We start from the raw sequence: 20,646 nt of genomic DNA, 5'->3' as shown, positions 1-20,646 counted from the left end.
GGCCACGTAAGCCTGGAAATAGGTTTACCCCCATTCCCTGAGGTTCTCCATCCAGCGGCACCCGGATCCTTCCTGAGGGTCCAGGTTTTCTGAGCGCTGCCCCTGCAGGGTGCATTCTGGTACCTGCAGGTCCGGATCCTTAATCTCCCTTTAACCCCTGCCTGACCAGCCAGCTGAGGTTTTCCACTTAAAGGCACTGGAAGTGAATGAGCAGCAGGTGTGCACCTCCTCTTCCCATGCAAACTGACAGCCCACCTGATGCTCCCACTTACAGCCTTATTGAGTTTAGGAAATGAGCTGGCCCTGATTAGATCGTAAGCTCTACAGAGCGGGCACCGTCGCTTACGTTTTGGGGTTTTTTTTTTTGCTAGAGACGCGATAGGCAGTGCCAGTGGTGCTTTAAAGATTACAAATCCCCTCGCAGAGGGCCAGCAAACTCATCTCCTGCCACCCGATTGGTAGAAATGAGGCCATTTTCTCACCAGCACGGTCAGCGAGCAGCCAATGGGACAGGGGGGGAGGAAATAAGTTTGCCAACCACAGAAAAAAAAACCCAAATCTTGATTAAGAGTTGTGAAAGTGAGAATGGGGGAAAGCCCGTGCGTGAGCCAGAGAAAGATGCACAAGCCGAGGAGTGACTTGGAAAAGTGAGCGAGGAGGGGAGCATTGCAGAATTAAACAAAAAACCAAAACCAGTCCTTTTCGTTTTGCAAGGGGTGCTGTGGGTTTCTGACCATGGCAGTGGCAGAGACTGTGCTGCCTCCCATTCACAGCCTGGCCGGCTTTGCTCATTTCCAACAAAAGCCTTCGGAAATCCTGAAGGTAAGGCTGGGGGGACGCTCAGAGGGTGCGATTGAAACCCCCACTTTCACTGAATGGGGGAAGGCATTACTGTCCTGGAATGGAGAATACTGCCCGGAGTGATTATATATATATATATGTATGTATGTATATATATGTATATATGTATATATATATGGTTTGTATCATGCTGGTCTATATCAGGTATTGGATCACAATTCCTGCAGCAGGTGTAGGGCGTGCGACCTGCATTTCTGCTCGGTTAGGACCGGAGCTGCCACTTCTCTGGGTGTGGGAGTGCTCGAGCGCAAACTCCTTCTCCGCGACCAGGGAGGCGTAACTTAGCGCACCCCCCATTCATTTTGAAAAGTTGACTCCCGTTTTGGCGCTAAACCTGAGTTGTTTTTTTTTTTCTGCTTACTGATCTGTTAATTGAGAGGGGAAGAGTCCTAAAAACGATTGCTTCGTTCTTTTCTCATTAGCCACTGACCCAGGACTGGTGCCCACGCAGGCTTATTGTGCTCCCATTTGATACCTAGAAAGGACCTAGAAAGGACCTAGAAGACCATAGGGCCCACCCGTCCGATCAACTTAGCACCCCTTCCTTACAGAGCCTATGTACTAATGCCATGCCCTCTCCAATTCAGCTACTCTTTAAACACTTCATATTAGAGGCGCTTATCTGGCTGGGGTTAGGGGATACGTCTGGGCGCAATACCTTAACGCTTCTTAAACTTGGTGAGGATCTGACGCTAGGTCCCTGGGATCTCAATCCCTTTCCGGCGTCTCCTCAACCTCCAATCCTCCCCCTAATTTCTAAAGGGTCCTACCCAGACTCAATCCAACTGATGGGACGTTCGCCCTAGTCCCACTGATATTCATATGTATTTTACTTCCAGTTAATTCTTGTCTTTCTACTTCCTGGCTACTCTAGCCCCCAAGTTCTATCTCCTTGTTATATGTAACTTTGCTCTCTTGTTTGGTTTACTCGTTACTCCCCTAAGTGCCATGTAAACCGGCCTGATATGAAGACCGGTATAGAAATATGTTCAATAAATAAATAAAACCTGTGGGCTGGCGGGATAACTGCCTTAGCTGTGCCTCCTAACCCTGGGGCCACAAGCTCGGGCCAAAGGGAAAGCAGGACTGGCTGGACAGGCAGCCTTCAATCGTTTGTATAGACCCAGATCTAGAGGTAAGGGGGAGAGTTCTGGTAAGGAGCTGCAGCCTTGAAGTGTGAAGCACTGGGCTTGCAGCCTTTCACTTACCACAGAGGCAGTCTCAGGGATGGCACCAGATACAACTCGGCTATGTCACCTAACATGCAAGTGACTATTACAATGTTATAAAAACTATGCGCAATTTACCCATTGCAGTTTAAAATATTTTTGAGGGCCTTCCTGAATTTTGAATGGTCCATCCCCAATGATGCACAAATAGTAACACACAACATGTGGCCTATCGCGTTCCTCCCAAGGGGTTTTCATGGATCGTTGGCGTGTTTGGGGGCTTGGATGTGAGCTTTTCGGGTTTTTTTTCTTCAGGAGGAACCTGGGAAGATCAGAGGGTGTTAAAGGAGTGGGCAGATCTCCAGGGCGGGATGAGCACAGCCTGGACACGGGGACTGGGGGTGGGGGAAGATAAGGAGATTCAGCGGCTCTGACTTAGGAGCCTGCAATTGATTTTACATCATTCACTGGTGAGATAATGAGAAAAGCAAGGTTCCCCCCCCCCCCCCCCCGAATGCTGCTTACACAGTGTTGGGATGGGAGAGGAGGCAGATGAACTGAGGGAAGGGGGAGCCCCAAAAGCGAGATCACTTAGCCTTATCGGAAGACGTTTCAAACCGCGTTCTAACAATTTCTATTTATTTATTTATTTTGTTTGTGTGATTTCTGCAGTGGTGGAAGGTACCGGAGAGCCCAAAGGTCGTGGTCTTGGGGGAGGACCCCTCCAGTGCCTCTCTGGACCAGCGCCCGCCAGCCGAAGCTGCCTCGCCTCACATTAAACGGGAAGATGATGATTCCTACTGGGACCTGGACTTCCTTCTCAACAACTTCTCCAGCTCCGAGGTGAGCCCCGGCTCCCAGGGGCTGGCGTGCCCCGGGGCGGACGGCCCGCTGGAAGGCCACCACCAAGCGTGGCAAAAGGCATATCACCAGGACTTCGACTTGAGGAATTACCAGGCCCCTGAGTGTGGCTTGCTTGCCTTCGCCGGCCCCACCAGCCTGGTGGCAGAGCTCTTGGGGGACGGACCGGTCTCTGAGCCATGTGACGGGATGACCGACAGCTTCGCAGAGTCATCGTCGGACGTGATGCCCTCCTGGGCCGAGCCAGGAAAGGCAGCGGGAGGCTACTTTATCACCCCGCTAGGCGGCGCCTCTCACCAGACGGATCAGAAGTCGGCCGCCTTCAGGCACCAGTACCAAGTCACTTGTGGGGGCTACCTCTACCACGTGGACCCTTCCAGAGCAGCCGTGGTGGGTGCTCCCCCGGGAAACTTTGCAGGCTCCTGTCTGAAAGGGGGGGCCTATGGGCAATTCCAGGTCCCCCAGCAGGCCTTGGGTCCTTACTGCCCCTACGACAGCTACCAGCCATTCCTCCACCCTGCCCTCCCCAGCCAGTACCAGGCTCGCCTCCAGCTGTACCAGTCAGACTCTGGGGCCAAGCACGCCCCTCCCTCCTCCTCCTACCTCGGCCTCGTGGCACCGTCGCTGGAGGAGACGGAGGAGGTCAAGGTGAAGAAGAGCCGCAAGTCCTGGACCCGGAAGCGCACAGCCAGCCACACGTGCAGCCACCCGGGCTGTGGCAAGACCTACACCAAGAGCTCGCACCTCAAGGCGCACCTGCGCACCCACACAGGTAAGAAGGATGGCTGGCGGCCCCTGACCCTGCCACCTGCCTAGGGCTCTCATTGTACCTGCAGGGAGGAGGTGATCTGTTTGCAAGCCGTGATGCAGAAGCAAAAGATGCGCAAATCAGTGCCCCAGGATCGCTCGATCCCACCGAGCTCCAATAGTACTGCGAGTAAGTGCATGGGACCCAGGACGCTGCTTCACCTCCACGGTGCGAGTGGGCCTGGGGGGGGGGGGAGGGATTCCCTCGGCCTCGCCCTGGGGGGGGGGGGGGGGTGATTTCCGTACGCAGAGCGCTTCCACCTCCTCCTCCTCCCGCTGCTGATCCTTGACCATGTCTTTTGCCGTTGCAGGGGAGAAGCCGTATCACTGCACCTGGGAGGGCTGCGGCTGGAAGTTTGCCCGTTCGGACGAGCTGACCCGGCACTACCGGAAGCACACAGGCCAGCGCCCCTTCCAGTGCCAGCTGTGTCAGCGGGCCTTCTCGCGCTCGGACCACCTTGCCCTGCATATGAAGAGACACATGTAGCGGTGCAGTGCGTGTGCCTGTGTGAGTGACTGTGCCCCCTTCTCCACCACACTGTGCTGGCGTTGCTCTGCTCAGACCTCCTCCCCCCCCCCCCCCCCTCTCATACTTTTGTGATGGAACTGGATTGGACAAAACCCACTGGGGGAGGGTGGTGAGAGGGGGGTCTTTAGGTGGAGGGCGGTGAGAGGGTTATGGATTTGTAAAGGAGGGAGGCAGAGTGCCAGATGAATGTCCGTTCTGTGTGAATAAATCTTATATTAAGGATGCCTGCTTCCTATTTAATGTGTGTGGCCTAGTTTCAGTCTATCTCACTTGTCCCGCTGTGGAAGTCTGCCCTGCCCTCGCCGTAGTTACGGCTGTGGGTTAGAAGGATGGACTTCTACATTTCTGTATCTCACGAGGATAGAAATCCCTTAAAAAGACCAAACAAAACCCCACTTTCTATACTGTGCAGCCTGCCTCCTGCACGTGGTGTTCTCAGGCACCCAGAAACAGGGCTGTCCTGGGCGGGGAGGGGCATGTAGGGGTGACCACACTGGGCCCTACCCCCAACACCGTCATTGCACAATTACAGGGCTCTGCTGGGCTGAACATCACCTAAGACCGGCCATGCTGATTTCCCCCTAAATACAAAATCTGACAGAGGGATCTGGGACCAGAATAGCAATGAAGGCCCTTGCTCTGAATAATAGGTTGTCTGTCTTAGAATAAAGCATAATCGATTAAGATCCCTAATGATGAATTATTGCTTGCACAGTACAACCTCTCACTGCTTATGAGAGAGGCAGAATCTTTATTTTATTTATTATACAAGTTTATGATGTGAGTGCTCTGTAAGGCTAGGGGTTTAATTTGATTCCCTCACGTCAAGAATTTTTGCCCAAAATGGGGAAGATTTCCTAATCTAGGCTGCAATAATTTCTGGAAATACTGCCCCCTGCACTTCCCAGGATGGCCACGGAGTGGGGCTGCAGGCTAGGGGATGGTTCCCACCCTCCATGGACAGGGGAAGCCGCCCTGCCGCAAACCCACAACTTGAGAGATAGGAGAGTTTCAGCGTCTGGGCCTTCGTCCCAGCCACAAAGGAAACCAAAAGCCCCCCCAGCCCAGCAGGCTCTAGGGTGGCTGCCCGACGGCGTTTTCCATGCAAAGTATTGAAACGACTCTTACGGTGCAAGATGTGTTTGTCCTCTTAAGGAGTTACAAAAACATCACAGGACAGAGGGAAAGACCCATTATCAATAAAGTTTGTGGGCCTGTGATCTATAGAGAGATGTTTTGCTTCTTGCTAATGTCTCTTTGAAGCTTTCTTTATCCTCTTGTTGCTGTGATAGTTGGGTCTTTCTTTGCATCTTGCTGAAGTGGTCAAAACGTTAAGCAGTTTTATAAAGCCCTCTGGCTCCCAGAAACCCAAGGACAGGCTTAGCCTTTGCTGATAAAGGTTTTAATAAGCACTGTCCTGTGATATAGTGAATGACCCATCCGGGCTGCCCAACGCTGATGAATCCATGGCTCCCAGAACTTCCCACACGGAAGCAGACTCCCATTCCTCCTGGGCGAATTTTAAGAGACATAGCAAACACTCTATTTCTTTTTTTGTTTATTCTCTTGTTTTGATTGTAAAGGATTCTCCCCTCAGTCTCTGCTTTCTTCTTTTCTTTGTTTCCTGATTCGCTCCATTTTTTTCTTTCCTTCTGTCTGTTTCCTTTCTTCATTCATCTTTCCCTCACCTACCTCTCAGCTTTCTTCAGTCTCTTTTCTCTCCATTTTTCTTCTCCAACTCTTGCTCTCTGACTTGCATCTCTCCCTCAATTCATCTCTTCATTCCTGCTCTCTTACTTCCCCATTGTAACCTCTTTTAGAGCCCTCTATATCATCTTTTTGCTCCCTCTATCCCTCAGTCTTCCTCTCTTTGATTCGTCCCTATCTATTCTGCCAGCTTTCCCTGCTGCATCTCTAGTAGCATTTGCTCCTCCGTGCCATTACTGGAAAGCAAAATGGCCGCCTCTGTGTCTGCTGGCGTTTCCAAACTAATGTTTTTAAGAGAGCGTGCGGAGCCATTGAAAGGCAGGCAGGCAGTACTTTGGGCTTCATGGTTCTGCTCTTGCTGTGCTCCTCAAAATTAATAGTTTTTGGATTTAGCTGTCCTGTCCACCTTAATGCTCAAGGAAACTTGTGCTATTATTAGAATTCAGGTCCAATAAGTCCCTCCCCAAGAGACTTCATCTGAGAAGGTAAAATAAGTGAAATTTTCTAATTTAATGGGGGTTTTTTTTGTCCAAGATTCTAACTCCCTACAACTTCTGGAAAGGAAAAATTCTACAGAAAAAAAAAACTCAAGCAAAACCCTACGCAAAGCAGGGAGGGCCTTCTTGCCTGATTTTGGTTTTTCAAAGGGCCGAAAGGCCATGGCCGTCTCTAGAGCTGCTGTGAAAAGCTGAGCATTAAAACTGCCCTGAAATCGAGCCCGCGCTATAACCATCACTCCCCATGCGGTAAACCAAGGCAGGGGCAGGCCCTGTTTCTACACAGAGAGCAGGGCAGTTCCTATGTGGAATCCATTCTGAAGTGTCATGAAAGGTGGAACATAAATGATTATCCTCAGAGCAGGCTCGATATGCACAAAACACCATTTCTGTGCATGGAGCGTTGGCTTGGTGCTCAGAATCTGCTTTGTGCATCGGGTCTGAGTGCAGGTCTCCTCTCGTGAACGCTGCGTTCAGCTCTATACACTGATACTTTACTCCAGCTCTGCCCAGGTGTCAAACTTACAGCATTAAGAAACCCCTCGCTGCAGCGGGGAGTAACAGCTAATGCCTTCATTAACAAGGGATTTAAACGGAGGACTGCTAGCTTGTGTTCATGTTTCTTTGCACGTAGAACTCCTTGCTCCAGGGAGAGTAAAAACGCATGCGCAGCCCAGTGTGGGTGTGTGTAAAAATGTGTGCGCAGCTCAGCGTGCGTGCACATGTGAGTAAAAGTATGCGCAGCCCAGTGTGGGTGTGTGTAAAAATGTGTGCGCAGCTCAGCGTGCGTGCACGTGTGAGTAAAAGTGTGCACAGCCCAGTGTGGGTGTGTGTAAAAACGTGTGCGCAGCTTAGTGTGCATGCACGTGTGAATAAAAGTGTGCATAGCCCAGTGTGGGTGTGTGTAAAAATGTGTGCGCAGCTTAGTGTGCGTGCACGTGTGAATAAAAGTGTGCATAGCCCAGTGTGGGTGTGTGTAAAAACGTGTGCGCAGCTTAGTGTGCGTGCACGTGTGAGTAAAAGTGTGCGCAGCCCAGTGTGGATGTGTGTAAAAACGTGTGCGCAGCTTAGTGTGCGTGCACGTGTGAATAAAAGTGTGCATAGCCCTGTGTGTGTGTGTAAAAACGTGTGCGCAGCTCCGCGGGTGTGCACGTGTGAGTAAAAGTGTGCATAGCCCTGTGTGGGTGTGTGTAAAAACGTGTGCGCAGTTTAGCGTGCGTGCACGTGTGAGTAAAAGTGTGCATAGCCCTGTGTGTGTGTGTGTGTAAAAACGTGTGCGCAGCTCCGCGTGCGTGCACGTGTGAGTAAAAGTGTGCAAAGCTCAGAGCCCCTTATTGCATCAAGCCCAGTCTGTCTGCAGCGTTTGCCCTGCAGCTCTTCTCCCTATCTGCTGTCGAAGGATCCTCCATGCTCGGACAAAGAGGTTGCTCTTTCAAACCTGTGCAAGGAAACAGAGCGGCAGGCCTTTGTTTTGTGTCTTTTCTTTTTTATTATTATTATTTTTTCCCCACTAATTTTAGGAGCTCCTGCCGCGTGGCCTCCGGGGCTGCTTTGGCTCTTTTCCCAGGTGGCCTTACAAAGAGGGCAGAGCCCATCTCCACCTCCCGTTATCTAGATCAGAAGCCGAGTGCGGCGCAGGCTGTGTGTGTGCGGGTGTCCAGGATCCACTGGGAGAGCGATGCCGGGGGCTGGGGGCTGCTCTCCTCCTCCGTCAGGACTTCGACCCAATCTTATAGAAGAGGATGAGGGAGACCACCATCGCAGCCAGCTGAGAGGAGAAAGAAGCACAAACCTGGTCTGCAATAAACTAATAAACTAGCCAAAGCATGCACCGCAGCAGAGGGAAGGAAGAGGTGCCGGATCCTAACTCCAGTCAGCGGCAGATCCCCCCTGCCTCTGGTGGAGGCTGCATCGCTGTGACTCACGGTCTGATTCCCCCCCACCTGCAGGTATAGCTTGGAGGGGGCACTCTCCCCTCAAGAAAATGTTTTGGGTGAGTGCTGAGTTGGCCCCCCCACCCCAAGCAGTCAAACTGTGCTTACAGCCCTGCCCAGAGCCTCTTCCCAGGGGCACTCTGGGCCCAGCCTGGCATGTGCCAGCGTGTCTGTGGGCGCCGCAGGGGATCGGGAGTTACTGTCTCTTGTGAGTTGGTCTCCCACAGCGACTTGAGTGAAAACATGTAATCTCGGGCCACTGGGGATCCTTTGTATTGCACAGCAATTACAGTTTAAAGTTTGTAAAGAGACTCGATGTCCTTAAAAGAAAGGTGCCTGGGACCTAGGTCTGCAAAGCCTGCAGCTCTGAGGATGGCTACCTGTCATCCCTCTGCACATCCCCAGTGTGAGTACAGCACAAACAGCTGACGAGGGAGCATGGAGGAGGAGGAGCACAGCACAAACAGCTGACGAGGGAGCATGGAGGAGGAGGAGGAGGAGCACAGGCTTGGAAAGGCCAAAGCACGGACCACAGCACAAACAGCCGGAGAGAGGCCTCAGGAGAGGAGACAGCCAAAGCACGGACCACAGCACAGACAGCCGGAGAGAGGCCTCAGGAGAGGAGACAGCCAAAGCACGGACCACAGCACAGACAGCTGAAGCGAGGCCTCAGGAGAGGAGACAGCCAAAGCACGGACCACAGCACAGACAGCCGGAGAGAGGCCTCAGGAGAGGAGACAGCCAAAGCACGACCACAGCACGGACAGCCGGAGAGAGGCCTCAGGAGAGGAGACAGCCAAAGCACGGACCACAGCACAGACAGCTGAAGCGAGGCCTCAGGAGAGGAGACAGCCAAAGCACGGACCACAGCACAGACAGCCGGAGAGAGGCCTCAGGAGAGGAGACAGCCAAAGCACGGACCACAGCACAGACAGCCGGAGATAAGCCTCAGGAGAGGAGACAGCCAAAGCACGGACCACAGCACAGACAGCCGGAGAGAGGCCTCAGGAGAGGAGACAGCCAAAGCACGACCACAGCACAGACAGCCGGAGAGAGGCCTCAGGAGAGGAGACAGCCAAAGCACGGACCACAGCACAGACAGCCGGAGAGAGGCCTCAGGAGAGGAGACAGCCAAAGCACGGACCACAGCACAGACAGCCGGAGAGAGGCCTCAGGAGAGGAGACGGCCAAAGCACGGACCACAGCACAGACAGCTGAAGAATGAGACTGGCAGAAGAGAGAACGGCACCGCGGAAATACATTCAGCTTTACCTCTAGTGCACAAATCCCCAGTGCCACGCCGCCAACAATTTTCCCATTTTTGTTCAGGAAGACTTGAAACGCCAGATAGCAGCCCTAGAAGGGGGGGGGGGGAAAGCACAGGGCGTCGGTGCATTTAGCTGTGCGAGGGACTGCCCGGAACGACTGCTCTAAGGACCGGCTTTTGCTTGTTTACTTGCTCTCTCTGTGCCAGAGCGCGGGAGGGCGAGGTGGCTCGGGCACCACTGGTCTGCCCTTCCTTGGCGCGCTGCGCTGGGTGAATGCGCTGCCTAGCTGCGTGCACGCTGGCTGACTGGGCTGCGGCGTGTATTGACCGGGCGGTCGTCCCTGCTGTCCCCCGCCGCTGCCCTTACCTTCACCTCCGGGTCGATGGTCGTTTCCCTGCAGGGGTCCTTGCTAGAGCAGCAGGGAAGGGGGTAGCTGTTGTTGGCCATACTGGAGAAGGACGAGTTCTTGAAATCGGTGTAGCTGTTGAACCCGCAGCACTTCAGCTGGCATGAGAGAGAGAGACAAAAAAAATGAATAAAGATTCAGGCTGGGGGGCTTATGATTGATTCGAATCTTTCATTCACTCCCCAAACCTCTAGCATAAGTTTTTTTTATTTTTTTTAGGCCTTAATCGAAGGCCGCATCCTTTTTTTTTTTTTTTTTTGGATCTAGGTGATCTGAAAACTCTTGTTCGTTGCTTGGTAAGCGGTCGCCTAGACCACTGCAATGCTCTTTATCAAGGCATAGCCCTCGCACTCTTTGAAAAGGATTCGGATTTTACAGAACCCTGCGGCACAGTAGGTTTTTGGGAACAGGTATGACCCATGTTCTCCATCCCCGAAGCGCTTCCAGTTGTTTCCAGGATAAGATTGAGGATCTCGTGTCTGCCCTGGGGGGGCTTCTCTTCCCCCCCCCCCCCCCACCTCTCTAACCTTCCTGTCTGTTACCCATCTCTCCAACAAGAGAACCTGTGAGGTTTCCCTCCCCTAGGGAGATTAGATGGCAGGGAGTTCGAGAGCCCAGCTTCTCACTCCGCACCTCTGTAGTGAAAGTCCTTGCTTTGGGTGCTCTGCCTATGGGAAGTTTAGGAAACAGATTAAAACTTTCATCGTTTGTTCAAGCTTTTATAATGACCTGTCCTTGCCTTGTTTTGTTCTTGTTGTCTTTCGTGTGTCTTTATCAGTTATACTGATTTTATTGTGTTTATGATTTTTTTTTACTGATATTTATTGCACATGGCTTTGATTTTATTTATTAGAAAGGCGATTAATTACATAAACAAACTAAACTCAGCCAGCCTCCTTGAAAGTACATGCCGGTGTGTGTGTGGGTGACACTGGAGCAGGTCCCCCTGCCCTGCATGATCAGCCCCTCTCTCCTCTCACCTCCTTCATTGTGGCGTTCCAGATGGTGGTAATCTCAGGTTCCATCCCGTAGTCCTCTCTCAGGCTTTTCAAGGCCCAGTCGTTCACGTGTTCCAGGAAGATCTGGGACTGGGAGGAGGAAGAGATGACAGAGCGGGTGAGAAGCGGCGCTGGCAGGGGGAGATCAGGATCCCCGTGCTTCAGGTGACCCTGGCTTCCTCCCACCCACTCACCCCAGGACGTCTATTGGCTTTTTAGGGAAGCTGGAGCTAGGGGGAGAAAGAGAGGGGGAAAACCAGGATCCGTTCATCCTGATACCTCTCAGAAGGGGTCCTTTAGCTGCTAAGATCATCTAGTGCAGCAGTTCTCAACCTGCTCCTCGAGTGCCCCACAGGTTTTCAGGATCTCCTCAATGCGTATCGATGGGAGAGATTTTCATGTGGTGCCTCCACTGCATGCAAATCTCTCTCATGCATATTTACTGTGGAAATTACATTCTTTCTTTTCCACACCGCTGAAGGCAGTATATCAAATACATTTAACGCATTCAAATATCAGCATAATGTGAAAATATCCAAGGGATCACAACGCAGCAAGCAGAACAGCAAACCATAGAATAAGAAGCGTGGGATTAAAAGGGTCACTGCATCCAAACATCTGAAGCAAAATAGCAAACCTATCAAAAAGAGTGAAAACAGGGGTCATCAAAGGCCAGCAGCCTCCACGCACGCTCGCTGAGCCACCCTTCTGCGTTCCCGGTGACTTACCACGGCAGAGAAGGCCAGGACCACCACAGCTCCCGCTACCTCTGCTATGAAGATGACCAGAATGATGATGAAGAACTGCAGGGAAGGGAGAGTGATTAGAAAATGCCCTCCCATTCCAAATACCTGGTTCTGTGGGATAGTGGGAGCCTGGGGCCTATACCAGGGATTAGAGCTGAGGCACAGGGGTGGGGGGATAAAGTGACTCACCCTGAGGTCACACACAGTCAGTGACAGAGCTGGGGAGGGATTAGAGCTGAGGCACAGGGGGAAAAAGTGACTCTCCCTGAGGTCCCACACAGAGAGTCAGTGACAGAGCCGGGGATTAGAGCTGAGGCACAGGGGGATAAAGTGACTCCCCCCGAGGTCACACACAGAGAGTCAGTGACAGAGCTGGGGAGAGATTAGAGCTGAGGCACAGGGGGATAAAGTGACTCTCCCTGAGGTCCCACACAGAGAGTCAGTGACAGAGCCGGGGATTAGAGCTGAGGCACAGGGGGATAAAGTGACTCACCCTGAGGTCACACACAGAGAGTCAGTGACAGAGCCGGGGATTAGAGCTGAGGCACAGGGGGATAAAGTGACTCACCCTGAGGTCACACACAGAGAGTCAGTGACAGAGCCGGGGATTAGAGCTGAGGCACAGGGGGATAAAGTGACTCACCCTGAGGTCCCACACAGAGAGTCAGTGACAGAGCCGGGGATTAGAGCTGAGGCACAGGGGGATAAAGTGACTCCCCCCGAGGTCACACACAGAGAGTCAGTGACAGAGCTGGGGATTAGAACTGATGCCCAGGGGGATGTATTGACTCGCCCTAAGGTCTCGCACACACACAGAGTCGCTGTAAAACGCTGAGGGCTAGAACTCACCAGCATCAGCATGCACCTGTTCTCCTTCACTGCTCCACAGCAGCCCAGGAACCCCATGAGCAGGAGGAAGGCTCCGATGGCGATGCAGAGATACCCCACATTTACCAGCTGCGTCAGCTGTGGTACTGCGGCCCCCAGGATCTTCACAAAAGAGCCCCCGTCCACCTTCACCCAGACTCCGATGCCCAGCACTGCAATCCCTCCAACCTGTGAGCGGAAAGACACCGGGATCAGCTCTGGACACTGCAGTCTGGGTCTCTCCAGCCAGCCGTTCCTTACAGAACTACAGTGGTGGCTGCTTGCAAATAAAACCAGGCCAGGGATCTTCCTGGAGTAAAGGCAGCAAGTCTTATTTTCCCCCCTGGTGAATCGGACCCTTCCCGGGATGTTCCGCAGGAGGCACCTGTACATGTTCGTGCAAAGCTCACGCAGCGCACGCTCTCCGCACTGATCTCCCCGTGGTTGGGTCTGCGGCGGTGTGAACGCCGTGATGGACTCGGCCATGCTTGGGACAGATAGGAGAGCAGGGCGAGAGATCAGGTGGAAGACCCGAGGGGGGGGAACTGGGGTCGGGTTGCATTTGGGAAATTTCTGCGCACGGCCAACAAAAGAGATGTGCAGACAGGACAGGCCATTTTTGGTCTTTTCCTGCCACCATTTGCCGCGTTGCTATTCTGGTCCACGCTTCTGGCTTCAGAAGCTTGAGCAGCCGTAGGACATCATTCCCTAGCGGGTCAGAGTTGGGCTCTGCTCTCTTGGGCAGATGTGCACACACATCCCCTACTTAGCTCACCTCCAGCTCCCACCCCCCCTCCATATTACCTAACCCCAAAGCTTTATGATAATATAAATAGGCAAGAACTGCTGCCTGAACAGTTAAGGGGGCGGGCAAGACCCACATTACGGGAGGGAGAGTGTGGGCCTGGACTTTCGGCTCGCGTCCCTTTGCATGGTGACATTCGATGTCCCTGCTTTTCTGTTTGCCAAGGAGCACGAGGGGGGCCGGGCTGTGCTAATGGAAGTGCACCCAGAAGCTCAATGGATGGGGGTTTGATGGGTGGAAGGTGGAGGGCGGTGGCATGAAGAGACACCTGGTAGCGGCTGAATGGTGACGGTTTGGCCCAGGGACCCCACCCCGAGCCAGTTCTCACTTACAAATATGACACCATTGAAGACGAACATCATGGTTTTCAGGAAGGAGACGCACCCCATGTTACTCCGTCACCTACAAGACAGACAGGAAAGGGTTATCAGGGGCCCCTCAGAAGGGGACTCTGCATTGCCTTCTCCATCCCAGGGCCCCTCCTGCATCTACTGGGCCCCTGCACGCAGGGCCAGGAAAGCAAGTATAGGGGGCCCCATAGGTGTAGGAGGGACCCCCCCAAGTTGGAGAAGGCAAGGCAGAGAGTCCCCTTCGAGGTGGGGCTTTCTGGTTTCAAAAGAAATCACCCCTCCCCGTCTTATCCAAAGAGAAGAGCCTCTGCCAGTGCTCGAGGACCAGTTTCATAAAGCAGAGGTCAAAGCACTGCAGGTTTTGCCCCTCTCTCACCACAGCCCAAGTGCTGAGCAGCTCGGAGCTATGAGGCCGGGTGACTCCGTGGGGCATCGTGGGAGTTTGTAAGGTATGCGCTTAGCACCCCAGGAAGGGCAGCGGCTTCCCACAGCTGTCACTGTGAGCCCCCTCCAGTCAGGGATTCAGGAGATCCAGAACACATCTGCACGGCCGTCTCCCATGCATGCACCTTCCCATGCATGCACATTCATGGCTCGCAGGTCACTGGGACGGGCAGAGCTGCACAGCTGTCACAGTGAGCCCTCTCCAGTCAGGGATTCAGGAGATCCAGAACACATCTGCACGGCTGTCTCCCATGCATGCATCTTCCCATGCATGCACATTCATGGCTCGCAGGTCACTGGGACGGGCAGAGCTGCACAGCTGTCATGCTGAGCCCCCCTCCAGTCAGGGATTCAGGAGATCCAGAACACATCTGCACGGCTGTCTCCCATGCATGCACCTTCCCATGCATGCACCATCCCATGCATGCATCTTCCCATGCATGCACATTCATGGCTCGCAGGTCACTGGGACGGGCAGAGCTGCACAGCTGTCATGCTGAGCCCCCCTCCAGTCAGGGATTCAGGAGATCCAGAACACATCTGCACGGCTGTCTCCCATGCATGCACCTTCCCATGCATGCACCTTCCCATGCATGCATCTTCCCATGCATGCACATTCATGGCTCGCAGGTCACTGGGACGGGCAGAGCTGCACAGCTGTCATGCTGAGCCCCCTCCAGTCAGGGATTCAGGAGATCCAGAACACATCTGCACGGCTGTCTCCCATGCATGCACCTTCCCATGCATGCACCTTCCTATGCATGCACATTCATGGCTCGCTAGGTCACTGCTGCTAAGGAGCAAGGCTGGTCCTCATGCACTTTGGTCCTTGTAGTCCCTGCTTCCACCTAAGGAGCTCAGCGCTACGGGAACCAGAGAGCACCAGGATGAGGGGGGGAGGCCTGGCCTGAAAGCCCCTCTCCCGGCTCACTCGGCACCTCTATAAACGCTGTTCATTATTAGTAAAGTAAAGTCGCCTTATCCCTTTGCCACACTCAGGAGACCCGAGGGCACTGGGATCATTCTGAGGAGGGTTGCAGTGATCCGGGGACGGAAAGGTCGGGACCGCAGATCCGGGAGTTATTCATTACAAATAAAGGTGCTTTCTGGATGCCTGCAGCCAATGCAGCCCCAGTCAGCCGGGCAATATCCCTCCCTTCCTGAGAAAGAAAAGGAAGAGAGAGCAGAGTCCTGCACAGCATTTAACCCGTCTTCTCTTCCAACCTGGTGTATTACTTTGGGACTGGATCAAGGAGCCCTGGCTGCAGGTCCCGCCTGTTCTGAGAAAAATTCCCCATTACATTCTAAGGCCAAAGTTGTTTTTTTTGCAGGAATCAATTTTGTTTTTTTTCCCAACCGTGTAAAGCCCTCATTCTGCTGTTTGTATTTGTTTCACCTAAGCCTACTCGGAGGAGCTTGGAGCTCTCTCACTTGCAGTGTTTTCTTGTTTGTGATCTTCCCGTGCTGCTTCTGCACGACCTCAGGCTGTTGCTTAGGAGCAGGATCTCAGCTATAGCTGGCGGAGAGCTTTACAGGTGCACCTGCCCGGACCAGCACAGACCGAGGGAGCCCCTCTCCTCTGACCCCAGCACAGACCGAGGGAGCCCTTCTCCTCTGACCCCAGCACAGACCGAGGGAGCCCCTCTCCTCTGACCCCAGCACAGACCGAGGGAGCCCCTCTCCTCTGACCCCAGCACAGACCGAGGGAGCCCCTCTCCTCTGACCCCAGCACAGACCGAGGGAGCCCCTCTCCTCTGACCCCAGCACAGACTGAGGGAGCCCCTCTCCTCTGACCCCAGCACAGACCGAGGGAGCTCCTCTCCTCTGACCCCAGCACAGACCGAGGGAGCCCCTCTCCTCTGACCCCAGCACAGACCGAGGGAGCCCCTCTCCTCTGACCCCAGCACAGACCGAGGGAGCCCCTCTCCTCTGACCCCAGCACAGACCGAGGGAGCTCCTCTCCTCTGACCCCAGCACAGACCGAGGGAGCCCTTCTCCTCTGACCCCAGCACAGACCGAGGGAGCCCCTCTCCTCTGACCCCAGCACAGACCGAGGGAGCCCCTCTCCTCTGACCCCAGCACAGACCGAGGGAGCCCCTCTCCTCTGACCCCAGCACAGACCGAGGGAGCTCCTCTCCTCTGACCCCAGCACAGACCGAGGGAGCCCTTCTCCTCTGACCCCAGCACAGACCGAGGGAGCCCCTCTCCTCTGACCCCAGCACAGACCGAGGGAGCCCCTCTCCTCTGACCCCAGCACAGACCGAGGGAGCCCCTCTCCTCTGACCCCAGCACAGACCGAGGGAGCTCCTCTCCTCTGACCCCAGCACAGACCGAGGGAGCTCCTCTCCTCTGACCCCAGCACAGACCGAGGGAGCCCTTCTCCTCTGACCCCAGCACAGACCGAGGGAGCCCCTCTCCTCTGACCCCAGCACAGACTGAGGGAGCCCCTCTCCTCTGACCCCAGCACAGACTGAGGGAGCCCCTCTTCCTGTGATACTGAGTTCCTCTCCCTGTGTCACTAGCTCAGAATGAGGGACCTCCTGACCCATATATTACATGAACTGTCTGTCTGTCTCTCTCTCTCTCTCTTTCTCTCTCTTTCTCTCTCTCTCCCTCTTTCTCTGCATTTGTTCTTTCTGTTAGTTATATTCCAATAGAGGTTTGGTGTTTGTTTTTTTTTTGAGAGACTGTTCTTGCCTCAGTACCCACCTCACCTGGTCAGGGGTGTTTCCAGGGCTCTGATTCTCAGTCCTGCGAGGTCTTCACTTTTCCTCGGTATTCTCCGACTGCTCTGACCTCTGCTGCGTGCCTTTCTCTTTCCAATCTTCTTTCTCCCACAGAGTGCTCTGTGCCAGGACCTGTTGCTCATTGGTTAATGGTCCTGCTCTCCTAGCGACCTGATGTGCACGATGTACTCAAGGTGTACCTGAAGTGCGGCTCTGGGATTTCAGCTCTCACCTGCCAAGTGTTCGGCTTCCAGCAGGAGAGAAAGAGCGCTTGGGAAAGCCTTGATAAGCAAATGCCAAAGACCGAGGGATCCTCGACAGTAACACAGACTGAGACAGTTCCTCATCCCATATCTGGCACTAGCACAGACTGAAGGATCCTCTCTACCTGTGCTTGACACTAGCATGGACTGAGGGAGCCCCTCTCCCCTGTCTGACACTCGTGACGTCGGGTGACAGGAACCAAAATGGCGCCGGCGCTACCTTTGCCCTGTCACATGGTAAGGGCAAAGGGCCACCGGCGCCATTTCTATTAACGCAGCCGTGGCCCGAGAGCGGGAGATCGCGCCGGGACACACCCCCCCCCCCCACTGGACCCCAGGTAATTTAAAAACATTTTGGGGGGGTTCGGGAGGGTGGGGGATTTGTTTTAAAGGGTCGGGGTGGGTTTTAGGGTTGTTTCGGTGCGCCGGTTTTCCCGCCGATTTACGATTTGACGATTTTTTAACAAAAAAAACCATGACGATCAGATTTCCCTCCCCCCCCCCCCCCCCCAGCCAAATTCGATCGTTAAAACGATCGATCACACGATTCACATCCCTACAAAATGGGCGTCCAGCCCTTGGGGGCGCTTTCCTGCTTTGGGTGGTTACAGCTAATGCCATCGTTTACGTAGAACTGAAATGCGAAGGGCGCTATCCGGCATGGGTTTGTTAGGGCCGTGAGTAAAAACCGTGTGCTAGGCTGGACAATACCTTGCAGCGCCGGCCCGTCCAGTGCATCCGTCTACGATTACCTTTTCCAGAGTTAGCTCAATTTTTGATGTGCACGTGTGGAAAATGCCAGCTAAAATTCACCTGGCATTTTTTTTATTCACGTCAGACCCTCTGCGCCCACAGGAAAACCTTCGCAGACTGTGTTCTCTCTGAGCACTTTTACCGGCGATAATATTATGTCTGCGAGAGGAAAAAAAAAGAAGGTGCCATGCCTGAGAGCTATTATTACTGTTGTGTGTGCAATACCGAGAAGTGAACTGCAGTCTGCACCTTTCAAAATTATACAGCCTTTTACCTACAGTCACCATTAGGAGTGCTCTAATTATTATTTGGTAGCCAAGCTTCCTCTGTCTGCCATCTGTGTGTGGCCCGGGCGCTCACAGTGCCATCACTAGCCCCAGTAGTCACTCCTTTCGCCTTTTCCACTGTTATCTGAGACTGTGATGCTAATTTGTGAGCAGCCCTAGCACATCATTATTGTGCATTCCCATGGCGCCGACAGCATACACAGCCCTGCACAGCCTAGCCACAGAGAAGCCAGGGCGGACGAGTGTATAACCCCAGGTACCAGGGGGTGGGGGGTGTGACGGAGCGTTATATTGTATGCGCCTACTGTTAGCCCTTCCAGATCCACCAGGAGGGCGTCAGTGACTGGAGGGGACCTCCGCGCAAAGCGATCTCAAGGAATGAGACTTTCTCTGCTCCCTGAATGGCCGATCTGTTCCCTGCTGTGAGCAACAGGGCTCGCTCTGTCCCTCGGAAGGGACACAGCCCGGCATCGTCCGTGGAAAAGCCGGACATCGATTCCAGCGGCCAGCAGCTGTCAGAATTGAAGTGTTTGCCTCAGTAAAGAGCTAACTTGAAACTGGCCGAGGGGAGAGAGTCTGGATTAGGTTGTAAATTTAGGTTTGGGGAAAGGACTTTATTTAAAAATGTAATGCTCTGTCTAAAATCCTGCTACATATACCTAAAAGTTTAAAAACCACAAACTTGCCATTCTTTTGCTGAGATGCGATGCATTTATTATTGTCCCTACTGTGCCGACCAGAAATGTTAAGTTGCTACTGATCTCGGACTGGATGCTGCCATTCCACGTAGAAACATAAAATGACGGCAGGAAAGGACCAAATGATCTAGCGGCCAGTCTGCCCAGCAAGCTTTGCCGTGTAGGTTACTCCCATGCTTATCAGTTTCCCATACCGTAAACGTCGGGGCCCTCGGATGCTGTTTGAAGCCAAGTCCCCTTAACCCTTGCCGTTGAAGCAGAGAGCAATGTTGGAGTTGCATCAAGAGTATGAAGGCTTATTGGATAAGAGTAGCAACGGCCGTATCAGCAAGTCACCCCCATGCTTATTTGTTTCCCCAGACTGTAAACGTCGGGGCACTCGTTGGTTGCTGTTTGAATCCAATTCCCCTTTTCCCCCTGCCACTGAAGCAGAGAGCACTGATGGAGCTGCATCAAGAGTATGAAGGTTTATTGGTTCAGGGTAGTGACTGCCACACCAGCAAGTTACCCCCATGCGCTCTTTCCTTCATTCACATCCTCCAGCCTTGAGGGATCCACAGGGTTTATCCCAGGCCCCTCTGACATCTTTCACTGTTTCTGTCCTCACCACCTACTCCAGAAGGGCCTTCCAGGCATCCACCACCCTCTCCGTGAAGAAATATTTCCTGACGTAGGTTCTGAGTCGTCCTCCCTGGAGTCTCATTTCGTGACCCCTAGTTCTACTGATTTCTTTCCAGCGGAGAAGGTTTGTCGTTGATTGTGCATCATTGTGACCTGGAGTGGCCACTGTTGGAAACAGGATACCGGAACCGATGGACCCGGTAGGGCAGTTCTTATTACTCAGCCTACATAGCGCTTGGACAAAAAAGACAGTCCCTGCTATGAAGAGCTTACAATCTAATCAAGTCATGCAGGGCAAAAGAGGCTTTGGGACTTCAGTGATTTAAGAAAATGGTTAAAAAATCAATAAAGCTGTGAGCAGGGTAATCACAGGCGTAAAGCCCAGCACCCTATCTGGGAGGGCAGCCAGTCGGGGACCCCCTGAAGTAGCCGGCAGCTGGAAGAACCCTCTCTGAGCTTTGGTTTACATCTGGGTACTGATGGGCATTAGGTGGCAGGCTCCGCAGTAATTATTGCTATTACAAGCAGAGACAGGCCAGGGCAGGAATGGGTCTGCTCAGCCCCACAACATTAAATGCCCCCCCCCGGGGGTATATTTTGCACACGTTTGCCCCTGGCCTGGGTTTAGGTAGAATCTTGCGCCCTGCTCCCACCCTCGGGCAGCTGTGCACACTGTGTGGTGCAGTGCTGTGTACAGAGGAAGGGCGCCGCGTGGGCCGGAGATGCGCTTCCTCCTCCCCTTGGTGCTTGGCCTTCGCCTGCAGCCGCCGGCGGGGGAGCCTCGGATTGGGCGGGGACGGGGCGGAGCTAAGGACGAGGCGCTGAGCGATCCGGGTACAGCGGACGGCTGCTGTGGGCGTGACCAAGGCGGAGCTGGGGGGCGGGGCGCTGGGCGCTTCGGGTAAAAGAGCGAGGTCCTGTGGGCGTGTCAGGGGGCGGGGCGCTGGGCGCTTCGGGTAAACGAGCGTGGTCCTGTGGGCGTGTCAGGGGGCGGAGCGCTGGGCGCTTCGGGTAAACGAGCCTGGTCCTGTGGGCGTGTCATGGGGGCG

The 20,646-nt window shown here is 53.8% G+C and overlaps 2 protein-coding genes across 2 annotated transcripts; one reads left to right on the top strand and one right to left on the bottom strand.

Moving 5' to 3' along the window:
• The first annotated feature begins 434 nt into the window (after window positions 1–434).
• On the top strand, window positions 435–5,219 carry LOC115081108 (Krueppel-like factor 1). The gene is made up of 3 exons (XM_029585621.1): window positions 435–822; window positions 2,703–3,663; window positions 4,010–5,219. The coding sequence occupies exons 1-3, from the start codon at window positions 736–738 to the stop codon at window positions 4,183–4,185; spliced, it is 1,224 nt and encodes a 407-aa protein (XP_029441481.1). The 5' UTR covers window positions 435–735; the 3' UTR covers window positions 4,186–5,219.
• A 2,859-nt stretch (window positions 5,220–8,078) lies between these two features.
• Window positions 8,079–13,844, bottom strand: LOC115081192 (tetraspanin-1-like). The gene is made up of 7 exons (XM_029585716.1): window positions 13,788–13,844; window positions 12,633–12,839; window positions 11,766–11,840; window positions 11,020–11,127; window positions 10,000–10,137; window positions 9,638–9,721; window positions 8,079–8,199 (listed from the first exon to the last, which is right to left on the bottom strand). Exons 1-7 carry the CDS (start codon window positions 13,842–13,844, stop codon window positions 8,143–8,145), a joined length of 726 nt encoding a protein of 241 aa, XP_029441576.1. The 3' UTR covers window positions 8,079–8,142.
• Between the last annotated feature and the right edge of the window lie 6,802 nt (window positions 13,845–20,646).

The sequence above is a fragment of the Rhinatrema bivittatum genome, chromosome 19, assembly GCF_901001135.1.
Source record: "Rhinatrema bivittatum chromosome 19, aRhiBiv1.1, whole genome shotgun sequence".
Lineage (NCBI taxonomy): Eukaryota > Metazoa > Chordata > Amphibia > Gymnophiona > Rhinatrematidae > Rhinatrema > Rhinatrema bivittatum.
This window is presented reverse-complemented; position numbering and strand designations above follow the sequence as displayed.

Bases quoted from the DNA above. Each gene is read 5' to 3' on its own strand.
- LOC115081108 (XM_029585621.1), top strand. From the start codon at position 736: ATGGCAGTGGCAGAGACTGTGCTGCCTCCCATTCACAGCCTGGCCGGC. The intron at 823-2,702 runs GTAAGGCTGGGG...TGATTTCTGCAG, and splicing joins AGCCTTCGGAAATCCTGAAG to TGGTGGAAGGTACCGGAGAG. The intron at 3,664-4,009 runs GTAAGAAGGATG...TTGCCGTTGCAG, and splicing joins GCACCTGCGCACCCACACAG to GGGAGAAGCCGTATCACTGC.
- LOC115081192 (XM_029585716.1), bottom strand. From the start codon at position 13,844: ATGGGGTGCGTCTCCTTCCTGAAAACCATGATGTTCGTCTTCAATGGT. The intron at 12,840-13,787 runs GTAAGTGAGAAC...TTCCGCTCACAG, and splicing joins TCTTCAATGGTGTCATATTT to GTTGGAGGGATTGCAGTGCT. The intron at 10,138-11,019 runs GTGAGAGGAGAG...CTCTCATGCCAG, and splicing joins GGAACGCCACAATGAAGGAG to CTGAAGTGCTGCGGGTTCAA.